Consider the following 21,614-nt stretch of genomic DNA (forward strand, 5'->3'; position numbering starts at 1 on the left):
TCGGAATCGCGCTGGCCGAGTAGGAAGAGTGGCAGATGAGGTGCGGGAGAGGGGTCCCAGGATTTGGACCCTTCAATAAACTCAGGTCACTTCCCTCCCCTACCTTTCTAGCACCCCCCCCTTTCTTTTTTGTAATAAAATGAGGGAATTGAACTTCACTAATTTTCGGATCCTCACCAGCGCTCAAGTTGTTTCAGAGATGATTCTTCCATGCATAAATCCCATGGTCTGACCTCATCCTTTACCTCTCCTTTCTCATTTCTCCTTCCATTTTTACCCCCATGCTTCTGCTCCATCACCACGGAGAAACTTAAAATCCCTCAACTCATCTTGTACTTTGTACAGTTTATGGTTTTGCTTCAGCTGCATGCCTGAGCCTGACATATTCTCCCCATCCGCTTTCCACAACCAGAGTCCTCTCGTCAAGGCCAGCCTCAGTGCTGCTTCTTCCATAAGGCCTTTGCCACGATCCACAATCAGAATTAACTGTTTCTTCTCTTTTGCTCCCATAGCATTGTTTTAATCTTTAATACAGACTGCCTTCTGACCTGGATTTTAATTAATAATTACATAGGTCTTTTTTTTTTAATGTTTATTTAGAGAGAGCACACAAGCAGGGGCAGAGGCAGAGAGAGAGAATCCCAAGCAGGCTCCACGCTCAGCACAGAGCCCTACACGGTGCCTGAGCCAAAGTCAAGAGTTGGACACTTACCCGACTGAGCCACCCAGGTGCCCCTACATAAGGCTTTTTAAATGGTAGGTACCTTAAGAAGGCAGGGACCCTGTGTTCTCCATATCTGTAGTTCCAAGACCTTGCACATGGGAGGCCCTCAATAAATATTTGTTAAGTGAATGCTGGGGTTCGACTATAGATAGTTCACATACAAAATCTCATTCATTCATTCATGGTCCACTAAACCATGGCCCCTGCCCAGAACAGTTAGGCCTAATTAAGAGAAGGAAAGGCAACACACCTATTGGGAAGTGAGACCTTTAGGTGGGTCCATTTCTCTCACACACACACACACACACACACACACACACACACACACACCTTCTTCCTAGGAGAAATTAGAGCCTGGGAGCTGACTCACACAGCAAGCTGGGAGATAGGGCTAAACTAACCAGGACAGGGGTAGGAGTCCTGGTAATCACTGGGACCTAAGTTCTCTGCTAGACTCAGGACACTGCTCCCCAAAGCCAAGCAACAAGTCTGCTGTCTCTCCTGGCTCACAGGCCCCTCCTTCCTCATTCCTAGGGTCTTCAGGCAGAGGGCAGAGGCAACGGAGGGGCTGGGGGATACAGGGAGACCAATTTGGGGTGGGGAAAGGAAGTTGGTACTCTTTAGCAGCCTTCTCCCTGGATTTCTGAGGCACCCGAGCCTCTTGGGTAGAGAAAGGAGATGGCAGCCCTTGACCTAGGCCTCGCTCAAGCCTTGTGCCTGCAAAAGAAAGGTTGGTCAGGCTGTTGCCCCACCCAGGGAGTGATAACATCCGGGCTGCTCCCCAGTGCTGGGGCTTGGCCTCAGCTTACCAGGAATGGTGTTCTCTAAGAGGAAACCCAAGAGTCCTGCCAGGAAGATGGGCTCTGTGAGCAGCGAGCGCAGTAATACATCCAAGGGGCTCCAGCCTACAGAAAGTTGGGGCCAGGCAGGAGGGGAACTCTGATCCTATGCAAGGCCAATGGGTCATACTTCTAGACCTAAATCTAAGTCTTGGGCTAAGGACAGATCTTTTCCCATCTACCCCACCTTTTACCCCTACTCTCTAGTTCCCCCACCCAGGCCCTTCGCACAAGGTCCCTGCCTATCATCCTGTCTTCTGAGCATCCACATGCCCTCTGAATATGCTTTGGTAGTTCCAGGCTCTGGAAAGCTTGGTATTAAAAGTCCCAAGCTTACTTCCCACTTCCTATATTCTATGCTGTAGCCTGGTTGTCTCAACCTCAGAACTACTGACATTTGGGGCCAGATAATTCTTTGATGGAGGAGGGCTGTCCTGTGCATCGTAGGATATTTAGCATCATCCCTCTATCCACTAAATGCCAATAACAATCCCCTCTTCCGTTTGTAATGGCCAAAAATATCTCTGGATATTGTCAAATATTCCCTGTGGGGCAAAATCATCCTCAGTTGAGTACCACTGCTAGTTGCTAAGCTCCACTAACTAATGTATTTGCTACTCCTCAGACATACCCTATGACCCTATTTCTATGTCCTTGTTTATGACGGTTCCCCCGCCAGAAATGACCTTCCTCTCACTAAATATGTTCAAATCTTACCATCCTTTAAACCAGCTCAGTGTTAACTTGTTCTGTAAAACTTACTTGGATCATCTTAAGCAGAAACCATTTCTCACTGCCAAGCACCCCAGCCAGCTCCTTATCTAAGCCTTTCCTGTTACGTTCCTACACATGTCATCTCTTTTGTTAGACCGTAACATCTGGAGGCCCCTTTATATCCGAAGGGGCTAGCCTGGTGCTCAATAAATATTTGCTAAACGAATGGGTGAACTATTTACACCAAATCACAGAAAAGGGTGTGGGACCTGGAGTCTAGAGAGCCTCCAGCCTCCAGCCCTTGCTTTCCCAGTACTGTCCAACTCCTCTTCCCATCCCCACCCCCACCTGTGCTCAGCACAGGGGCTTCCTGAAGCCATCTCGGAAGCAGCAGGGCCATGAAGACGGAGAAGCCAACAATGAAGACGTTCCGCCCAGAGTCAATGTCAGCCAGGTGGAAGCTGGAGAATCCAGTAGACAGAACCACGGCCTGGGTCACCCCAAGCACCCCACCTGTCTCGTAGGGAAGTAATCAAAGGGGTTGGGAAGGGCTGGCAAGGAGAGAGTATTGCAGGGTGGGGCAGGTTGTGATGGAGAGAGACAACCAAAGGCTCATTTTCCCCTTATGTCGGAAGCCCAGTCAAGAGGCCAAGATGTTGGGCTGAGAAAATGAGAGCAGCTGACCCACAGCTGACACCCCATAGGTCAGGGGTGCTGTTCAGAAAGAGAGGGGGCCAGCCACAAGCAACCAGTTGGCCATCCTGGGGTGGGGGTGGGGGGCACTGGTTCAATACCAGTCCTGCTGATACATCCACTCACCAAGTACAGGCAGCGGGATGGTGGTGAGGAGCTGGGCCAGCCTCGGGGAGAGCCCAAGCCCCACGCAGAGCAGTCCCACCAGATGGGCCACTCGCCGAGATCCAGCCTGTGCGAAGCAGAGATGCTAGAAAACACAGCCACCTCCTTGATTGCCTCTTCAAGAGTTTTGCCTGGCTGGCCCCTTCTCATCATTTGGATCTCAACTCAAATGTGATCCTTCCGAGAAGCACTCTACCTAAAGGACACTCCTTTTCTCAACCACTATCCCCCTACTACCCTGCTTCATTTTCTTTTTCTTTTTTTTTAAGAGTTTATTTTCAATTTTTACCTGCTTTGTTTTCTTGATAGCACTTAACACTCTGTACCTATCTTACTTTTTTTTTTTTTTTTAATTGTCTGCCTCTCCCTCTCTGAAGTGCCCAAGAGAGCAAGGACCTTGTATGACTTGATCTCACCGGACGCCCCAGCAAGGGTACCGTGCCGGAGGTATGGGAGTTTAGTAGTGACTTAGTGTCTTCCTCACGGTCCTAGCCGTTACCACTTCTAGGCACCTCCCTAAATGAGATCATTGAGGAGGCGTGCCTGGCAGGATGCTGGACACAGATGGCAACTGGTCAGCGTGAGTTCCCTTCCCTCTCGTGTACTTCCACTCCCCTGCCCCACCCCTGTCCACATACCTGGATAAGACTCACTGTGCCCACGTTGGGGAAGCTGGATGCAGTGCCCAGAGGGCTCCCCAACAGCCCGGCCAGCACACTGCCCAGACCCTCCAGGCTCAGCCCTCGATTGCAGGCATGTGGAGGTGGGGAAGGCAATTGCAGGAGCCGGCCACACAGGGCATAGCAGCCCAGGGAGCTGGTGGAGGCTGCCAAAGCCATGGAGATGCCTGCAGCCACAGCCCTGGGTGTCAGCAAGGGCCAGTCCCACTCACCTGGGGAGGGAGAAAAAGCCACCTTGGGGCCAGACTCAAGTCTGGAGCATCCCCCTGCTTCCAAAGGCCTGTGCCACAAGAATCCTCAAGACCCCATTGTCTTTGAAGATAATGTCTTCTGACAGAACCAACAAACTCAGGATAAGGACCCATTCCTTTATCATGGTCTACAAGGCTTCATCTTCCACCACACTCTGCCCTACTCTCTTCACTCCAGATAACACTGGCCTTGTTTCAGGCCCTTGTCCTTGCTGTGTTGCTGGCTACCACAGAGCCTTTGCACATGCTGCTCTCCCCACCTAGAATGCTCTTCTCCCTTGCCTTCACCTTGTTAGCACCTCCTCACCTCTCACATCTCAGCTCAAAGATCACTTTCTCAAGAACAGTTTTCCTGATCTCTCTGGTAAAGTCAGATTCTCCGTTATAAGCTGTCATTACACAATGCATCTCCCCATTGTTACACTTACCACATGTAATTTTCAATTTACTTGGGTGACTGTTTAATTAGTATCTGCATTCCCTAGCAGATATAACCTTCCTGAGTATAGGTACTGCATCTGTCATATTTAACACCACGTCCCCTCTCACATGCCCAGCACATAATCAGCACTCAACAGACCTCTATTAAGTTGACGAATGAACAACTTTTGTACACAATGCCTCAAAAGCAAACTTCATATGTAGGGCCACCAACTCCAATGCTTGTGAGGGTAGGTAGCATAAGTGTGTAAATCGGATGAGGATTATTAACAGGGAGTGATGGGCTTGCAGATGTCTCTTAACACTAAATAAAACACCTGTGGTGAGGGGCTGGTATTGCCCTTCGGACTGGCAATTTCTCTCCCCTGGGTGTTTTGAGAAAGCACAGGATTTAACTCAGAAATGAAATTCGCTAAATCTTGAGTTCAAAGAAATAGACCTCTGATTTGAGTAAGAGGCTGAAGGACGAAGAGCAGACCTACCTGGGTGAGGCAGCCAAACCCATGGTGCCTTGGGTGAGGCAGACAGCTCCAGGGGGATGACGCTCAGCCCCAGAAGGGCAGAGATGATCCACACACAGGCCACTGGTATCAGCACCTGAGGGGCGAGATTGAGACCGGAACCTTCCAAGCCAGCCTTCGAGGGGTAGATAGAAACCAAAAAGGTAGCGGGCCAATCAAGCGTTCCATGCCAGCCCTTCTCACCTCAACTCGCCCTGCCCAGACCCCAACATACCGAGAGGAGCCGGAAGACAGGAATGTGAGTGTGAGGCGAGGAGGCTGAAGCTGGCCTCCAGGGGCACAGAGGTAACTGGCAGGAGCCCAGATGCTGAGAACAGATCACCATGACCAGGATAAGCCTAGGGGAGAGAAAGAGCTTTAGGAGCAAAAGGAAGCAGGCATCCTGAGGGGGGTAAGGGAGGTAGAGGAGGGGCAGAATTCCCTAACAGGGATCCCAGAGAAGAGAAGGAGGAGGACACCTTGGAGGGGCAGCAGGGCACGGTGTAAAAGCCAGGGAGACCCCATGAACCCAGCGAAAGTCCTGGATTCCAAATCCACAAAGCATTGTCCCTGCTCAGATGGCTGCTGAATCGGGTAGGGCCAGCTGCTCTGCCCTCCCCCAGTCCCGCACAGCCCACTCACTGGTCACCACCCCATGCCCCTCAGGACTTACGTACAGCAAGGCCAGGCCCCAGTGAGTAGAGCAGAAAAGGGACACCTCCCTGTGGGCAGAGAACCCTGCCACCACCAGGCTGGGGGCCAGCACCAGGGGCCCACAGTGGGAGAACAAACGGCCGGGACTCCCCAACAGCCCCAGCGTGCCCTGCAGCACCCCGGATACCACCACAGCCCCGGACACCTGGAGAAGCCGAGAAAAAGACAAAGAGGATGCATTCTGCTCCATCAAGTTGACCTTAGTCTGGACTTCTCAACTAATCCCAGGGGGTGGGTCTCTGTCCCAACTCCTTCCCCCAGATCATCTCAGGCCCCAGCAAATGGAAACAGGAACCTCCTCCATCCTGGGCACCACCTTCAGCCCTCCTGCTCGCCATCCCCAGGCACTCACCTCTCGGAGAGAAGTGTTCCGGGGCGCCAGGCCATGGCAGCCAGGCCCCCCACACAGGCGCAGCACAAGGGAGGCTGGGGAAAGTTGGGGGCGTGGAGAGGAGAGAGGTAAGTGGGACAGAGCCCCATTGTTCTACAGTCCTTGCTGGTCCGGGGCACAGCTCCAAGACCCCATAGCCTAGCAGTTCCCACCACTGCCCACTCTCAATCCTGTGCCCACCCAGGTCTGGAGGCTCAGACTGGCACTCCACTCCACCCTCACCCTGTGCCCTTGCTCTGTGCTCACAGTTTCCAGGTGTCCGGATGGCCAGAGGTAGCTTCTGGCTGGTCAGCACCAGAGCAGGGACAAGGAACTCTAAGGACGGAGCCTGGACAAGAGGCAGCCTGTAGGAATAGCAGCCCTGGCTACTAGAGACAAGTGGCAGCCAAAAGGACTCCTCAGGCCACTCCTACACACACACACACACACACACACACACACACACACACACACACACGCTTGCAGGAACCCGCCCCATTCTCTCCAGGGAGTTCCCCTCACCTGCTGCCTATCCAAATTTGCAGGGTGGTAGACACACCACACGAAAAGAGGCTGGAGGCCAGCAGTTGGGCAGGGGAATATGAGAGCTCTCCTTGGGGGAGATTTTGAAGCAGGAGCAAGTGGGAGACACAGAGCAGAGAAGCCAGCACCAAGATATGCTGCAGGAGAAGAAATGGGAAGGAGAGTCTTCAGAAACAGGTGGAAATGCCTATTTCCTGAGGGTTTCTCATGCCACGCCTACTCTCCCCTCCCCCCCCATCTGCTCCCCCCCCCCCCCGCCATCACCCCTTCAGCTAGGACTAACTCCTACACCTCTGCCTCCTACCTGCAGAGCCAGAAGACAGCTGAGGCCCCAGGGAGGAGGCCCACACTGAGAGGCCCAAGGGTGAGAGGAGGGATTTTGGACAGCAGGCTGCGGTGGAAGTGGTGGTGGCGGCAGTGTGGTCAGGGCATCCTGGGGGCCCGTAGACCGGAGTTGGACGGGATGGGGGTGTGATCGGCTCATGCTGACTGCCTTTCTTCTTGTCTTGGCTGCCCTGGGCCAGAGTTAAGTAGAGAGAGTAAGAGGTCGGAGTTTGGAGGAAGTTAGCTGCCTGGAGTGGGGAGGGGGTGGAGGCATCAGTGAAGCGGAGCGAAGGGATGAGGGATTTGGGGCAGGACAGGCCCTTTCACCTTTGCCCAGCTCTTGTGCAAATTCCATCACCCATTAACTGTGGAGCCACGTTCTGGACCCCTCCCCCGCAAGAATCTCCCATGTAGATCCCCTGTTTCGTGCTTTGGAAAGTAGGATACGAGAGGTGGGGAGGAGACTTATCAAATATCCTGGGGAGGTTTTAGTGTTCCCTCCTCACAACCAGGATTTGAAACGATCATGGTTATACCAGTTCTCAACCCTTTCAGGGTCAAGCCCCCAGGACTACCTGGGAAGGAAATGCATGGGTAATGTCCCTACATCATGCATGGCAAAAGTGACCACAACTCTATATAATTTTCCCACTGTAACAACAGAAAGGAGAAATAAAGGTAAGTGATAATAAAAAGTATTTTGTGGGGTGCCTGGGTGGCTCAGCCGGCTGAGTGTCCGACTTCGGCTCAGGTCATGATCTCGTGGTTCGTGAGTTTGAGCTCCGCATCGGGCTCTGGTGCTGAGAGCTCGGAGCCTGGAGCCTGCTTCGGATTCTGTGTCCCCCTTTCTCTCTGTCCCACCCCTGCTGGTGCTCTGTTTCTATCTTTCAAAATTGAATAAACATAAAAATAAATAAATAAATTAATTAATTAATTAAAAGTATTTCATATGTGAAACTTGGGCCCAACTAAAGGAGAAGACAATGTCATCCACTGCCTACCCCATATAGAGAATAACCATGGATGTGATAACTACAACATCAACGGATACTAGTGCTTTCCTGGCGACTCATGTATCACAAGCAGTGTTGCCATTGGTGACCTGATGTTCCAAAGTAGTGAACAAGTTCTTGGCCAAGTGCAGAACAAAGCAAAGTCCAGTTTTAATTTACACGTAGGTACATTCCTGGCAAACTTTGAGTCTTTTCCAAAATGTAGAAAAACGATTTCGTGTTTACATGTTAAAAATAGTTCTATGCTCAGATAAACAGGCTTTCCGTATACATGATGTCCAGCAGGGCATTCGAAAGTTATCTTGGGAACTCTTCATAAGGGAGGGGTCTCAAGCATTCCAGGATGCCTAGCATCTGGACCATACCAGCTAAATGCCAGTATCATCCCTTCAATTTTTCGCTGCAATCAAAAAATGCCCCATAAGTTTCCAGACTGCCCCCTAGGGGACAGTACTACCTGTGTTGTGGATCATCTTAAGAAGAAGTCCCACCCAAATACTCTCAGTCCAGGTGCCACAACAGTTTACTTTCTTCCAGGGACAACCCAGCTTTAGACTTGACACCAACTACCACCATGTGTCAGACCAGACTGGAAGTCAGGACACTCGCCCTGGCTTCTCAGGATCCACAAGGATGGAGCCCACCCAGAACTTGTGACAGGGCCAACCTCAGGCATGATAGAGTCACCATCTGTGACCCAGAGCACCCAAGTCAAAGCAGTGCTACAGGCCCCTGAGTGCTGGGAGCAGGGATGAGTGTAACTTTGAGATGGAATCCTGTAACCATCAAACAACAAGGAAGTTCTAAAATGGGGCTCAGAGCAAATGAGTTGCAAGACGATGGGCTCAGGAAGTAGAAAAGCTTAGAATCTAGATATGGGGAGGAAATTCTTCCAGGGCTGCCACGGAAGAAAGAATCCCAGCCATGCAACTGAAACTGTTTATTGAAACCTCAGTTCTACAAAAGCGTGAAAAACCCAAATACAAAGCAGTGGCCAGAGAGGCCTGTGAAGAGAACACCCAGGAGAAGAACTGGAAGAGAGGGAAGCCCAGGAACAGGGTACTAAGAAGAGGCTGGAAGACAAAAGGGCAGGGCTGAAGGCGGCAGCAGTCCCTGGCTCCTTTAGGCTACACCCAAGGGATGGGGTGTGGAGAGGGTTTCCCACCTGACCCCGCCTTCCCTCGGCAGATCCCACCTTGGCCCTATCAGTCCCTCGCTCTCCTGCTTCAGGGACATCACTCAGGCCCCCAATCAACATTTCCTCCCTCCCTCACCCCACTTTTCCCCTTCCATCATAGGGAACTCAAAAGCAAAAGTCTAGAACCCAGGGAGGTGGAGAGACAGGGGCTTCTCCTCTGTCTGGCTGTGATGTGGCCCTGGTCACCAAGCTGGAGCTTTCCCTGGTACCATCACTGCTCTGGCCAAGCAGCCAGCCACTGAGGTCTAGGAGAGTGAGTGACCTTCAGTCCTTCTACCCCACAACCCCTTAAGCTCCATTACCTAGGAGGACGGGGACCAGCCAAGGACCCAGAGAGGTAGAGAGGATCTAAATCAAGCTTTCCCCCTCTAGGTTCTCAGGGATTCCCAAATCCTCTTAATGCATTTGTTGAATGCCTGCCTAGCCCGGGAAAATGAAAGACTTGAGACGGGCTAGCTCCATGACACTGAAAAGGGAACACTGCTGGGGTGGGGGGAGCAGGGGGGGCATTGGACTCCAGAGCCAGGGTGGAGCCAGGCCACGGGAGTGGTACCCAGGGCTGGGAGACCCAGTGGAGACAGTATGGTTGGAGTGGTGGCAGGCGTGGCAGCTTGGGGAGTCTCTCTGGAGCTTCTGGCAAAGGGGACAGTTATGGAAAAGAGTGGGAGGGGCAGGAGGGTCTGGGGGAGGCAATGGTGGAGGAGTCAGTGAAGCCAGAAGACTGCCCCAGAGTGAACGCAGCCCTGTGTCACCATCCAGGCAGCTGGAGACGTTAACAGGACATGGCAGGCACTGTGGCACGGGAGAAGGTATGCAGGGTTCCAAGAGGCACCTGGAGGCCAGTCCAAGGTCCGGGGGGCCGGGCGAGGGGCTGCAGGGCAGCCCCAAGGACTGGTGAATTACAGCCAGTGACGCCACAGCCAAGGCCACACTGCTCACATATGCCATAGCTAACAGGCAAGACAGCTGCGGGAGCGAAGATAAGAAAAGTCAGTGCCCAAATACCCTTCCCCCAAAACCTGCTTCTGACTGCCTTCAACACATCCATCCCTTGTCTGGAAACTTGTGCTCAAGTCAGAGCTCTCTGTTGCCATCTACTCTCAAACCCCATTTCCTGAGACTTTCAGCATTTGCTCACCCCACCTTACACACCAGCCCAGTTAAGGCCCCTATCTTTCCCAATCCTCCTCACCTTTGCCAGCCGCTGGCAGAGGGAGCCCAGGGCCAACTGCCAGGCCGGCTGCTCCAGCAGCACACACAGGTCTGTGTAGGTGTACCAGCCCCGCCGCCGTCCCTGCTGCTCAGCCACACTGTTGGAAGGGGAGAGAGACAGAGGACACCTTCGATACTCCTGCTACTGGCCCAGTGGCACCCTCACTCCCCTGGGGACCCACACTGGGGAACCTGTTATACACACAGGTTCCTAAACTACCTGTTGGTCCAGAAACGGAGAGCGAGCCTAAGATCTGTGTTTTAAATAAGGTTCTACCACCCTTCCAAAGAAGATTACAAAGAGGGCAGATAGGTTTAGGAGCAATTACCTTGGGAGATTCGCCTTGTTGTCTCCTCCCTCCCCCAGTTACACCCTAACCCTAACGGTTTAGATCTAAGCCCCCAAATTCCATAAGCCCCTCTTCCCAACTCCTAGAACCTACCAGCTCTCCAGCCAGCTCAGCACCTCAAAGATCTCCCGAGGGTCAGTGTAAAGACGCCAATCCTATGGGTAAGAAGAGAAGGGCACCAGACCAAGTTCAGATAGGAGCCACAGCCATTTAATAACCAACCAAGACCACGGCAGCAGCTACAACCGCCACTACGGCAGACGCTTTCCTTGGCACTTACTACGTGCCAGATACTGTTCCAGGAGCTTTTATATATTAACTCATTTGATACCACATTATCTGGTTTCACATTATACCCTCAGTTAAGGGCAAAGAAAGAAAATAATCCTAAGAACGGTCCACACTCATAGGGAGCTCACAGTCATGAGGCAGAGAAACTCTGGAAGCAAATAATCAGAACCCAGGGAGATAAGCTCTGACTCAGAGTGTAACATGTTGGGCCTGAAGGAATTAGGGAATGGTGTGGGGCCGGGAGTGGGGGGGGGGTTCCATTTCTGGCCTCACCATGCCAAGAACCTCCAAAGGCTGTGGTTGGTCCAGAAAAGCTGGGAAGGGAAGACACTAATAAGGAAAGACACAGGAGAAGAGGCAAAAAGAAACAAAGAAACTACAGAACGCTGACTGCAAAAAGCAAAGGATGAAGGGAACATGAGGAGCGGTCAAAGAAACAAAGTGAGAAATAGACCAGCTACTCACCATGGCATTCAGGAAGCCCCTCTCCAGGGCATTGAGAGTGGGCACGGCCACACCCCCTGCAGCTCCCCATTCATCATTGAAGACCTCCTCCTCCTCCCCTTCATCATAGAGGTACTTACTGGCCACCATCTGCAGGGCAGCCAGAGGTGGTTATCAGAAGCGCTCACACCCGGCTCCTGGGTTACCAGGACCCAGAAGGGGAGGGGGCGTCTTACCATGGAGATCAGGAACAAGTCAGAGGACGACACGTGCTGTAGGTAGTCTGGGTTTCGATGGCGGAGCCGTTCAATGTACACCAGAGCAAGCATCATAGCACACGGGGAGATGCACGCCTCCCTGGGGGGCAGGAAGGATCAGTAATTAACCACAAGGGTCTTTCAACACTTGTAACTCTTATGATGCTCATCCCTGTGTCTTTATACCTTCTCTTTAGAGACAACCATTTTCCCCTTTCTCTAGGGCCCAAATACTACCACCCTATCCCCCTCAATTCCAAGCTCACCGGGACACATGAGCTACGTATTTCTTCTGGAGCCGGCGAATAGGGCTGGGGGCTGCCTTCTGGAGCAGTTCCACAGCAATGTCTACAGAAGGCAAAGGGAAGGCAGAGTAAGCAAACAACTCCTCCCTTGCCACCACCACCCCCAACTCCCCCACACACCCCCATCCCCAGTGCTATCAGCAGAAGACCCAGATCTGTATTATCTGAAGCCTTGGGGACAGAACCACAGTAACAAAATGTATCAAATTCTCCCACGTTGAGACAAAAAAAAAAAAAAAACCATTCTACATTTGGATTTCAGCTCCTTCCAACAGGAAGGCTTATTTCCCTGTCACCCGAAATTATCTAGATTTGTCTTTCACCTTGCTCATTTGAGAAAATAAACGTGCCTTGCGAATTTGGGATACATATGATGTGTTTCTCGTATACAAATCAACAGTGGGGGCACCTAGGTGGCTCAGTTAAGCATCCAGACTCAAGTTTAGCTCAGGCTCATGATCTCACAGTTAGTGAGGTCGAGCCCCCTGTCAGGTTTTGAGCTGACAGCGAGGAGCCTGCTTGGAATTCTCTCTCTCTCTCTCTCTCTCTCTCTCTCTCTCTCTGTTGCTGTCTTACCCCCCGCCCTACACACACGCACTCTAACACACCCTCTCAAAATAAATAATTAAAAAAAAAAAAAAGAGTGGCACAGATTTGTAAGATAGCAATGTTTTTTTTACTCACTCAGGCTAAAAAAATGTGGAATGGAAACCCAGTCCTTACACCAGACACGGATAAGTTAGCTATGAAAAGACGGTGTAGCTCATGGGGTACACCGAGTTATTTTGGTGACTGCTGACAACCCCATTTTCATGCTTCTTACTTGCCCAGGTACAAAACACTAACCTGCCACGGGGCTGGAGAGTTCCTCCAAGCTGCAGTCAGCTTCCCAGTCCCAGCCATAGTAGAGTCTCCTTCGGATCCGAGCGCTGAGCTTCTGGTGTCCAGGGAGGAACTGAAATGGCAGGTGGTGGAGGGTGAAAGGCAGGGAAGGCTACGATGGAGATCCTGGCTCCAGGCTGGGAATGGGGTGCGGGGCGGCGGGTTCACCTCACTGTTGGTGGGACCCATGCCCCACCCAGCCCCGTTCTCTAGATTATTTGCCAATGGTAGTTTATCTACACTGAGCGTGGGGGCGAGGCGGGGAGATATCCTCCACCACTGACTACTCTCCAGCAGAGGTTCTCGGAGAAGGTCCCCTACCCCGCGACTCTCCCTCAGGGCCCAAGGAGCCGGGGCCTCGAGTAGTTGAAGCTCGAGTGGCTGCCGCCCGGCTTCCGCACCAAGCCGTCAGGCGAGTTCGCGGCGCCGCCCGGGCCGCGAGAGGAGCGCCGGGGATCCCGAGCTCAAGCACAGGAAGGCCAGGGAGGGGGCGGGCCGCGCTCTCACCGAGAAGTCCTGGAAGCCCGTGAGGGAGAAGGTGCCTTCTTCGTCCAGCAGGAGCCCGGCCAAGTCCATCGCGCCGCCACCTGCCGCCCTGAGAAAGTGGAAGGGAACGAATGGTAAGGGAGCCGCGGAGCCCTCGCCTGAGCGCCGTCCTCCCCCGCGCGGACGGCCGCCTTCGCCAGCGCAGCCCCCAGTCCTCGCGCCGGCGGCAGCAGGCGGGGCCGGGTTGGCGGGCGCCTCTTCCTGTTCCGCCCCGGGCGGGGCTCGGGGCTCGGGGCTCCGGGCTCCGGGCTCCGCGATCCGGGCTCCGGGTGTGGGCCTCGGAGGCCAGGGCGCTCACCTCACCCAGTGGAGAGGAGACTCGGCTGCGAAGCGCGTGTTGTGCCTCTGTCCCGCGTTTAGTAGCCGCGGGGGTGTCGCCGGCGAGTCAGCGCGCGGCACTTCCTGCCGCCCGCGGGGCCCAGCCGCCAGCCCCGACCGCCACGGAGGAGCCAAGCTCGCAAACCTGGTCGCCCTGAGCCCGGGCGAGTCCCAGAACTAAGCCCCAGCGTGCCCTTGCCTGGGTGGGTAATGGGGACAATTCCCGGGGGACCACGCCACACTGAAGATGAACGAGCCCGGCTGACCTTTTCGTATCAATGTGGATGTTAATATGAGTAGAACAAAGATGCAGGACGAGTCGCTCCCAAATATGTTTTTAAAAGATACGCACATTGAACAATATACATGTATAAAATGCGCCGGAAAAAACACAGAAGAAACAACAGTGGGTACACTGTGGAAACGTGGCAGAGAAACTTACTTTTTGCTGTTTACCTTACTTTCGGTAGCTTGAACTCTAAACCTAATTACGTATTTTGTGGGGTCACTGCAGAAATTAAATGGTCACAAAGAAATACAAAGCGCCTAGTACGTTGTAAGCCTCAGTAAATGGAATTAATGCCCCCCCCCCAAGAGTCAACAACAGCTAAACAGGATTCTATTTTTAAACCCGCGACCCCAATCTCCCGTTTGAGCAAGGGAATGGAAAAAGCTCCGATACGTGCCGGCAGTAAAGTTTACGTTTGGGGAGGAAACAACTTTACTGAGTAGGTGAAGCTGTTTTCGAGTCAGTCGAGTCACGCGCTGGTGTTTGTTTATCCGCCGAGAGGAGGGAACTGGGAGGACCAGTAAGTCAAGGACTGACTAATGGGACAGCCGCCGCCCTTCCCGTGCTGAAGCAGATCCTACTCCGGACACTGGGCATTTGGCAGCCCACTTCCTGCCCCTTCGGCCCGCATCACACCGGGAAAACCGGGCCAGCACGGGACTCCCTAGCCGCCCTGGCTACATAGGCAGAGGAAGACTGCTGGAGTGCGAAGACACGGATACACAGTCCTTCGGTCCCGTGGAGTCGGACAGCGCACAGTCACGACCCGAGATCACGACTCCAGCAACCACAATACGAACCTGCGCAGCATAGGAGCGCTGGCAGCCGCCTGTGCGCAGGCGCGGGCCGCCCTATCCCGGCGGTTAGGGTGCGTCACGTGACGGGCTCGTCTTTCCTCCGTCACGTGACGGCCCCTGGGCGGCCTCGGCTGCGCTCTCCGCGGCGTGCGCCCCCTTCCGCCTGACGCGCCCCCGGCGGCGGCCGCGCAGCCCTGGCTCCTCGCGGGCTCGGGCGGCGGCTGCGACGGGGCTATGGCGAGCGGCGGCGGCGGCGGTGGTAACACCGGCGCGGGTGGGGGCCCGGGGGCAGGCCTGAGCCTCGGCCTGGGCCTGGGTCTGAGCCTAGGCATGGGGGAGGCCACCGGCGAGGCGGAGGAGGAGGCGGCCACGGCCGAGGCGGTGGGACGCCTGGCCACGACGCTGTGGCTGCGGCTCCGCGGCTGGGAGGCAGTGCTGGCGGCAGCGCAGCGGCTGCTGGTGTGGGAGAAACCGCTGCACAGCCTGGTCACGGCGGCCGCACTCAACGGCCTCTTCTGGTAACGGCCACGGAGGAGGGGGCGGGGCCGGGCTGCGCGGGCGGGCGGGGGCGGGAGGGGCCGGGAGCACCTTTCCTGTTCCTGGGGTTGACACTTGCCTCGGGGGAGTGACCCCCTTCCCCCGTCTGTTGTCGGTCGGGGTTGTCCCATACCTCTGTCTCGGGTCTCATGGTAGGCCTGGAGGTTCCGGTTCCCCCATCAGTGGGCGCTTTTCCGCCTTTCGCGATGGATGCGGGGGCCTCTCACCCACTCATCGCTGAGGTGCCTGTCTCTCCCTAAGGTTGCTCTCTTCGTCGTCCCTCCGGCCCTTCTTCCTACTCAGCGTCTCACTTTTGGCCTATTTTCTGCTGGATCTCTGGCAGCCTCGCTTCTTCCCTGACATCGCAGGTGAGTATTCATTCAGTAAGCCCCGTTGTGCACTTGCTTTGTGCCTGAGCCCGCTGGGTGGGTTGAATGGTGAGGGCAAATGTACAGCAGGCCCCCGGGTCCCAGGCACCACCTTAAAATTAGTGTTACTGTGAGCGTAGTAGTTAAGAGTGCAGACTCTACAGCCACATTGCCTGGGTTCCATTGCTTGCTCTGCCAGTTTGCTGTGCGTGTGACCTTGTAAGAGCCACTCAATTTCTATTTCCCTCGGTTTTCTCTTCTATAAAACAAGAATGATAGAATTTAGTCGGTAAGCAACTGAAGACTAAATGAATTAATACCTGTTCTGTGCTCGTGGTAGAGGTTCAGATAGCACAGGAATCATGGGAATATTAGGTTCTGTTTTTGTTGTTGTTATGCCTGTATTTACTGAATGGGTATTTTGGAGCAATTAGATGTCACCTGTGTGTGAGCTACTTGGGATGTAAACACGAATAATGTGTGTTTGAAAAGAGTGAAGTTTAGGGGCACCTGGGGGGTCTCAGTCAGCTAAGTGTCTGACTCTTTTGATTTCTGCTCGGGTCATGATCCCGAGGGCAGTGAGATCGAGCCCGAAGTCAGGCTACGTGAGACTCTCTCTCTCTCTCCCTCTCTTTTGCTGCCCCTCCCCTATGCACGCATCTTGTGTGCTCTCTCTCTCAAAATAAATTAATTAATTAAAAAAAAATTAAAGTGTGGGGTACCTGGCTGGCTCAGAGCATTCTTGGTATCGGGGTTGTAAGTTCAAGCTTCAGGTTGAGTGTAGAGGTTACTTAGAAATAATAAAGAAATCTTTAAAAGAAAGTGAGTAAAGAGGGAGACAGTTGTGTAAATAGAAACAATTACGACAATGTAACTTTTCCTATGATTGGTGTCTGAAGGTGCTCTGGGAATGCAGAGGAGGGGCAACTGTTTCTGCCCTGGGAAGTGTCTCCCAGAGCCCTACCACTCCATAACTTGTTTCCCACCTCTCTCTATAGCATCATCCCCAGAGGAGCCCCACTCTGACAGGTAAGTGCAGGCCAGCTCTTGAAGACAAATGCCCAAACCCTGTTTTGCTTTGGTGCCAGTGTCCCCACAGGGCAGGGCGACACTGCAGGGTCTGCAGAGACCCCAGCATAGCAAATGGACTGGCAACAAGTTCGGTCCTGGGTTCCTATTTAAGTGTTTGGGTGCCTGATGCTTTGGGGGCAGAGGGTTGGGAACTCTGGGCTTTGCTTCCCAAGATGAGGACAGCCTCCTTTTGGGAGGTGGGGTTGTCCAGTTTTTTAGACTGAAGATCTCATTGGCATTCTCAGAGGGATTTGAGTGCCTAGGAAGCTGGTGTCTGAGGCCTCCAGGGGTCATGTCATGTCTCCCCAGTGAGGGTGCGGGGTCAGGCGCCCGGCCGCACCTGCTGAGTGTGCCCGAGTTGTGCAGATACCTGGCTGAGAGCTGGCTCACCTTCCAGATTCACCTGCAGGAGCTGCTGCAGTACAAGAGGCAGAATCCAGCTCAGGTAACCTCTTTCATGTCATATAACAGTTTCCCGCACTGTGGGGAAATAGAGGTAGGGGAATGGGGAGGAGTAACATGAAATCCCTGGTTGGACACTGAAGGAAGAGGGTTGGGTGCCTTTTTGAGGCAACACATGCAGCGAGTAGCCTGGTATAGGAGTAGTCTCATTTCAGAGAGTAAGTTTGTGATGTTTTGATACTGTTTCTTGTTAAGGGATATCAGTCTGAGTTGTAGGCGTTTGATGATGCCTATTGTAAGCTTAGTGAATTGGTTGTCTTGGGCATTCTCTTGACTAGACTAGATTAGATCACTGCATCCCCAGAAGGCATACCCCTCCTTCCACCAGCTGAACAGCAATTTCTTGCCCAGATGAGTGGGGCATATACCTCTCAGACCCTGTTCTCTTCTCTGCAGTTCTGTGCTCGAGTTTGTTCTGGCTGTGCTGTACTGGCTGTGCTGGGACACTATGTTCCGGGGATTATGATTTCTTACATTGTCTGTGAGTAGACTTTAACCCCTGCCTTTCCCAAAGCTGGTTCCTTCTCTTTCCTTGGACTGGGTCAAAGGGACTGGCTAGCCCTAAGGGAGGGAGGATGGTGCACTCTCTTTTTTTTTTTTTTTTTTTGATGATCTGTTTACGGAGATCTCCAGGGGATGCTGGAGTGTTAGTGATGGTGGAAGAGTCATCTGGGCAGGAGAGTGGTAGATGTGGAGGGAGAAGGTTTGTCCAGCCTCCAGAAAGCCTTCAGCAATTTCTGTTTAGGGACCAGTTGCATGAGGGCCCTCAGGAAATAGGCATAGGAAGCCCTGAGTGGACTCTCTAACCTCCAGTGCTGAGCATCCTGTTGTGGCCCCTGGTGGTTTATCATGAACTGATCCAGAGGATGTATACTCGCCTCGAGCCCCTGCTCATGCAGCTGGACTACAGCATGAAGGCAGAAGCTGATGCCTTGCATCACAAACACGACAAGAAGAGTAAGGGGCTCCCATGCCCAGGAGGGGGGTGTGGGGGAAGGCATCGGTTTATGGCTCATGAAGTGCCCTGGAACTTAGATACTCTCTAGTCTCTTGACCACGTTTGTCCCCCACCACCGTCTCTGCTTGGTCACTGCCCTGCTGTTATTTCTCTAGAGCGGCAGGGGAAGAATGCACCCCCTGGAGGTGATGAGCCACTGGCGGAGACAGAGAGTGAAAGCGAAGCAGAACTGGCTGGCTTCTCCCCGGTGGTGAGGTCCAAGGGAGATGGGATGCCAAGTAGGGGCTGGAGGAGAATCTGCTTCAGAGCAGCTACTTCTCAAGAGGGTGGGAGGCAGTGGGCGGGGGTGCTTTTGAAAAATCGGTTCTCTTGTTTTCTCATCTGTTCTGTTATCTGGGTTCTCCTGCAGGTGGATGTGAAGAAAACCGCATTGGCCTTGGCCATAACAGACTCAGAGCTGTCAGACGAGGAGGCTTCTATCTTGGAGAGTGGTGGCTTCTCTGTATCCCGGGCCACAACTCCACAGCTAACTGATGTCTCAGAGGGTATGAGAAGCCCTTTGTCCTCCCAGTCTTCCTGTTCCCTGTTGTGGATGCTGGCCATGTTCTCTATCACCCCCAGAAATGTTTTTTCTGAGAACTGATCCTATAATTCGACTTCAAGCTCTGAAAGACCTTAACGCCTAAGGCCTGGTCCAGTATTCCATGTCCTGAGTTCTCATCCTTGAATTGACTGCCTGTTGTGAGAGTTCAGAAGAGCAGGCCCATCCACCCATTCCTGACTCTTTGTTTTCTGCATAGATTTGGACCAGCAGAGCCTGCCAAGTGAGCCAGAGGAAGCCCTGAGCCGGGAGCTGGGGGAGGGAGAGGAGACAGAGCCAGTCCCTCCTGAAGACCTGCTGGGCCCTCCTCAGGCCCTCTCAAGGCAAGACCTGGACTCGGAAGAAGAGGAGGAAGATGTGGTAGCCAAGGAAACCTTGCTTCGGCTCTCGTCCCCTCTTCACTTTGTGAACACGCACTTCAACGGGGCAGGCTCTCCCACACATGGAGGGAAGCTCTCCCCTGGAGGACCAGCGGAGACACTGAGCCCGGAGGCAGTGAGTGGTGACCTCCCCACTCCACCGAACACCCTGTCACCCCTACTTTGCCTGGCCGAAAGTGACCCGGTCCCCTCCCCCTCAGTGCTCCCACCTCCTCCCCAGGACTTGCCCCAGGCCCTGTCTGTCCCTGAGGAAGAAGAGGCGCTTACCACTGAGGACTTCGAATTGCTGGATCAGGGGGAGCTGGAACAGCTGAATGCTGAGCTGGGGTTGGGGCCAGAGACACCCTCAGAGCTCCCTGATGCTCCACCCCCTCCATCCCTAGGGCCCGACACCCTCTCTCTGGTACAGTCAGACCAAGAGGCTCAGGCCGTGGCAGAGCCATGAGCCACAGGGGAAGGAGTTGCAGGCACAGTAGGGTTTCCTGGCCAGGGGCGTCACCGTTTCCTCTTTTCCCTACTCTAGGGAGGGGTCGTACATGGGGAAGCTGGCTGTCAGACGGTAGCCAGTCCACCCTCTGCCTGCCTGCCTGCCTGCCTGCTGTCCCAGGCCTGGAACAGTGCCCGTGCCTGGGATTGGTTTTAAGTTTGTAAATAATTTTACACTTGGGTTAGTGGATGTGAACAGGGCTAGGGAAGTCCTTCCCACAGCCTGCACTTGCCTCCCTGCCTCATCTCTACTCTCATTCCACTATGCCTCCAGCCCTGGTGGTCGTTCCCTTTCTTTTTCCTCCTATCCTCAGGGACCTGTGCTGCTCTGTCCTCGTGTCCCACTGGTTGTTTAGTTTGGGCACTTGACCATTTGTCTTTCCTGTCCCGTGTTCCTCTCTGCTTTATATCCTGCCTGTGTCCTGTCCTTAGCAGCTCCATCCCCGCTCTTTGCCGGCTCCTTCCCAGCAGGTGGTGGCTAAGCTTTAGGGAGGCTCCTGTCTGGGTGGTACAGACTAAACCTGGGGTGGTGGGTCAGGCCGGTGGTTATGCACTTAACGTCACTATAGCCCACGTAACCTGCACCGCGCCCTTGCCCTAGATCATCCCAGCCTTTCGTGATGAGGGAGGAGAGCGGGAATCCCACAGCATGTGCACCAGCACTGCATTAGTGAGCAGGAGCTCCGTTTTGTTGGGATGAAGGGTCCTCTTACTCTAGGAAGGAATAAGGCAACTGTTCTCTGGGCCGTGAATGGTCCCGGTGTGGTGGGACCCCCTACTAGGGTCAGGAAGTGGACAGTAACATCTGTGCAGGTGTTGAGTGGAAAAATAAAGTGTTGATTGGCTAGAACTGCTGCTGCCTGCCTGCCTCGCTGTGAGCTGCCTCCCACACTGCTCTGTTCCTTCCTCACCCCTCACCCCTCACCCCTCACCCTTGTGCCCTCAGACTTGTTCCTGGCTATTTATTTACCTTGGTGCAAAACAAGGCCAGAAGCAAGGATTACCCCAACAGCCCTAACTTGCCCTTAGTCATCTTCCCTGACAGAGTGATCTGTACAGTGAGATTTAGCATGTGTGAATAAAGTGTACGCAGGAGGAAACTGCCTCGTCTTCCTAGTCAGTACAAATCAAGGACCAGAACGATCGTTTTCTGCCATGTTGCCTACAACCTCAGTGTCCCCACAAGTCCTGTCCCGTCCGCATATTCACAACTAGCTCACTCAACCGTGACTTGTTTATACTGGGGACCCAAACAAGACCTATACCCATATCAAAACTGCTTTGAGTCCAAGGAACACTGAAGAAATAGTACGAATCAAAAGCAGAATATGTGCGTGGCACTCTTCCAAGCGGTTTATTATATTTATTAACTCATTGTTTCCCCTCCTAATCCTGAGACACGTAGCAACTCCATTTTACAGGTGGGCTAACTTTCCTGAAGACCACAGTCCTAGTAAATGATGGAGTCCGGATCCAAACTTAGCAGTTTGGCTCCAGCAACCGCCCTGGAACAGGAAGCCCCTGTTCATTAAAAGGGCACAAATGGGGAGGTGTTGGAGGATGTAGAACTATAGAGAACCAATCTAATAGCTTCGTAGTGTGGACTCCGGAATCCTTGCTCTAAACTTTAGGGGGAAAAACAACATTAGAGAAAGCCCTGAACTGAGCAGATGGCCTCTTTGAGGAGTTCACATTCTCTGCCTTCAGCTGGAAGCATACCGTACTTCAAGGCTGCCTGATTTTGGGGGGTTGACTCACATGCCATGTCTCTCCTAAGCACGTGAGAATATTTTCCTCCATTTATTTCATCTTTTCCTGAGAGACCATCCGTTAGGGTTGATTGAGGCCCTGTCCTCTGCCTCCAAAGGACCATGCACTTCTAATCACCTGG

The 21,614-nt window shown here is 53.4% G+C and overlaps 3 protein-coding genes across 10 annotated transcripts; 1 reads left to right on the plus strand and 2 right to left on the minus strand.

Annotated features, from left to right (window-relative positions):
* Window positions 1–640: 640 nt before the first annotated feature.
* On the minus strand, window positions 641–7,463 carry SLC23A3 (solute carrier family 23 member 3). Of its 4 annotated transcripts, XM_043577856.1 has the most exons (12): window positions 6,939–7,453; window positions 6,614–6,771; window positions 6,359–6,456; window positions 6,074–6,147; window positions 5,685–5,866; window positions 5,243–5,366; window positions 4,990–5,104; window positions 3,774–4,027; window positions 3,097–3,202; window positions 2,626–2,790; window positions 1,534–1,629; window positions 641–1,441 (listed from the first exon to the last, which is right to left on the minus strand). In XM_043577856.1, exons 1-12 carry the CDS (start codon window positions 7,116–7,118, stop codon window positions 1,152–1,154), a joined length of 1,842 nt encoding a protein of 613 aa, XP_043433791.1. In that variant the 5' UTR covers window positions 7,119–7,453; the 3' UTR covers window positions 641–1,151. The 4 variants fall into 4 exon arrangements, with proteins under 4 accessions (XP_043433791.1, XP_043433794.1, XP_043433792.1 ...); XM_043577859.1 differs by lacking the exon at window positions 3,774–4,027 and having other exon boundaries at window positions 4,990–5,035; window positions 5,243–5,335; window positions 6,939–7,463; XM_043577857.1 differs by lacking the exon at window positions 2,626–2,790 and having other exon boundaries at window positions 6,939–7,450.
* Window positions 7,464–8,896: 1,433 nt separating this feature from the next.
* On the minus strand, window positions 8,897–14,882 carry CNPPD1 (cyclin Pas1/PHO80 domain containing 1). Of its 4 annotated transcripts, none has more exons than XM_043577862.1 (9): window positions 14,864–14,882; window positions 13,418–13,505; window positions 12,875–12,983; window positions 11,990–12,071; window positions 11,703–11,823; window positions 11,488–11,616; window positions 10,825–10,886; window positions 10,362–10,479; window positions 8,897–10,135 (listed from the first exon to the last, which is right to left on the minus strand). In XM_043577862.1, exons 1-9 carry the CDS (start codon window positions 14,872–14,874, stop codon window positions 9,590–9,592), a joined length of 1,266 nt encoding a protein of 421 aa, XP_043433797.1. In that variant the 5' UTR covers window positions 14,875–14,882; the 3' UTR covers window positions 8,897–9,589. The 4 variants fall into 4 exon arrangements, with proteins under 4 accessions (XP_043433797.1, XP_043433800.1, XP_043433799.1 ...); XM_043577865.1 differs by lacking the exon at window positions 14,864–14,882 and adding an exon at window positions 14,500–14,611; XM_043577864.1 differs by lacking the exon at window positions 14,864–14,882 and adding an exon at window positions 14,461–14,569.
* Window positions 14,883–14,981: 99 nt separating this feature from the next.
* Window positions 14,982–20,823, plus strand: RETREG2 (reticulophagy regulator family member 2). Of its 2 annotated transcripts, none has more exons than XM_043577860.1 (9): window positions 14,982–15,378; window positions 15,659–15,765; window positions 16,764–16,794; window positions 17,146–17,281; window positions 17,695–17,779; window positions 18,112–18,255; window positions 18,412–18,506; window positions 18,666–18,801; window positions 19,057–20,823. In XM_043577860.1, the coding sequence occupies exons 1-9, from the start codon at window positions 15,095–15,097 to the stop codon at window positions 19,680–19,682; spliced, it is 1,644 nt and encodes a 547-aa protein (XP_043433795.1). In that variant the 5' UTR covers window positions 14,982–15,094; the 3' UTR covers window positions 19,683–20,823. The 2 variants fall into 2 exon arrangements, with proteins under 2 accessions (XP_043433795.1, XP_043433796.1); XM_043577861.1 differs by having other exon boundaries at window positions 15,013–15,378; window positions 18,412–18,503.
* The last annotated feature ends 791 nt before the right edge of the window (window positions 20,824–21,614 follow it).

Source organism: Prionailurus bengalensis, chromosome C1, assembly GCF_016509475.1.
Source record: "Prionailurus bengalensis isolate Pbe53 chromosome C1, Fcat_Pben_1.1_paternal_pri, whole genome shotgun sequence".
NCBI classification, from domain to species: domain Eukaryota; kingdom Metazoa; phylum Chordata; class Mammalia; order Carnivora; family Felidae; genus Prionailurus; species Prionailurus bengalensis.

What these genes read in the sequence shown, in the direction of transcription:
- SLC23A3 (XM_043577856.1), bottom strand. Translation starts at nt 7,118, where the DNA reads ATGAGCCGATCACACCCCCATCCCGTCCAACTCCGGTCTACGGGCCCC. An exon ending in GCTGTCTTCTGGCTCTGCAG is followed by an intron (nt 6,772 to 6,938) that starts GTAGGAGGCAGA and finishes CTTCTCCTGCAG; the next exon opens with CATATCTTGGTGCTGGCTTC. An exon ending in CTGTCTTCCGGCTCCTCTCG is followed by an intron (nt 5,105 to 5,242) that starts GTATGTTGGGGT and finishes CTCGCCCCTCAG; the next exon opens with GTGCTGATACCAGTGGCCTG.
- CNPPD1 (XM_043577862.1), bottom strand. An exon ending in CGGGCTTCCAGGACTTCTCG is followed by an intron (nt 12,984 to 13,417) that starts GTGAGAGCGCGG and finishes CTGCCATTTCAG; the next exon opens with TTCCTCCCTGGACACCAGAA. An exon ending in TACGTAGCTCATGTGTCCCG is followed by an intron (nt 11,824 to 11,989) that starts GTGAGCTTGGAA and finishes CCTGCCCCCCAG; the next exon opens with GGAGGCGTGCATCTCCCCGT.
- RETREG2 (XM_043577860.1), top strand. Translation starts at nt 15,095, where the DNA reads ATGGCGAGCGGCGGCGGCGGCGGTGGTAACACCGGCGCGGGTGGGGGC. An exon ending in TATGATTTCTTACATTGTCT is followed by an intron (nt 17,780 to 18,111) that starts GTGAGTAGACTT and finishes TCTAACCTCCAG; the next exon opens with TGCTGAGCATCCTGTTGTGG. An exon ending in TGGCTGGCTTCTCCCCGGTG is followed by an intron (nt 18,507 to 18,665) that starts GTGAGGTCCAAG and finishes GTTCTCCTGCAG; the next exon opens with GTGGATGTGAAGAAAACCGC.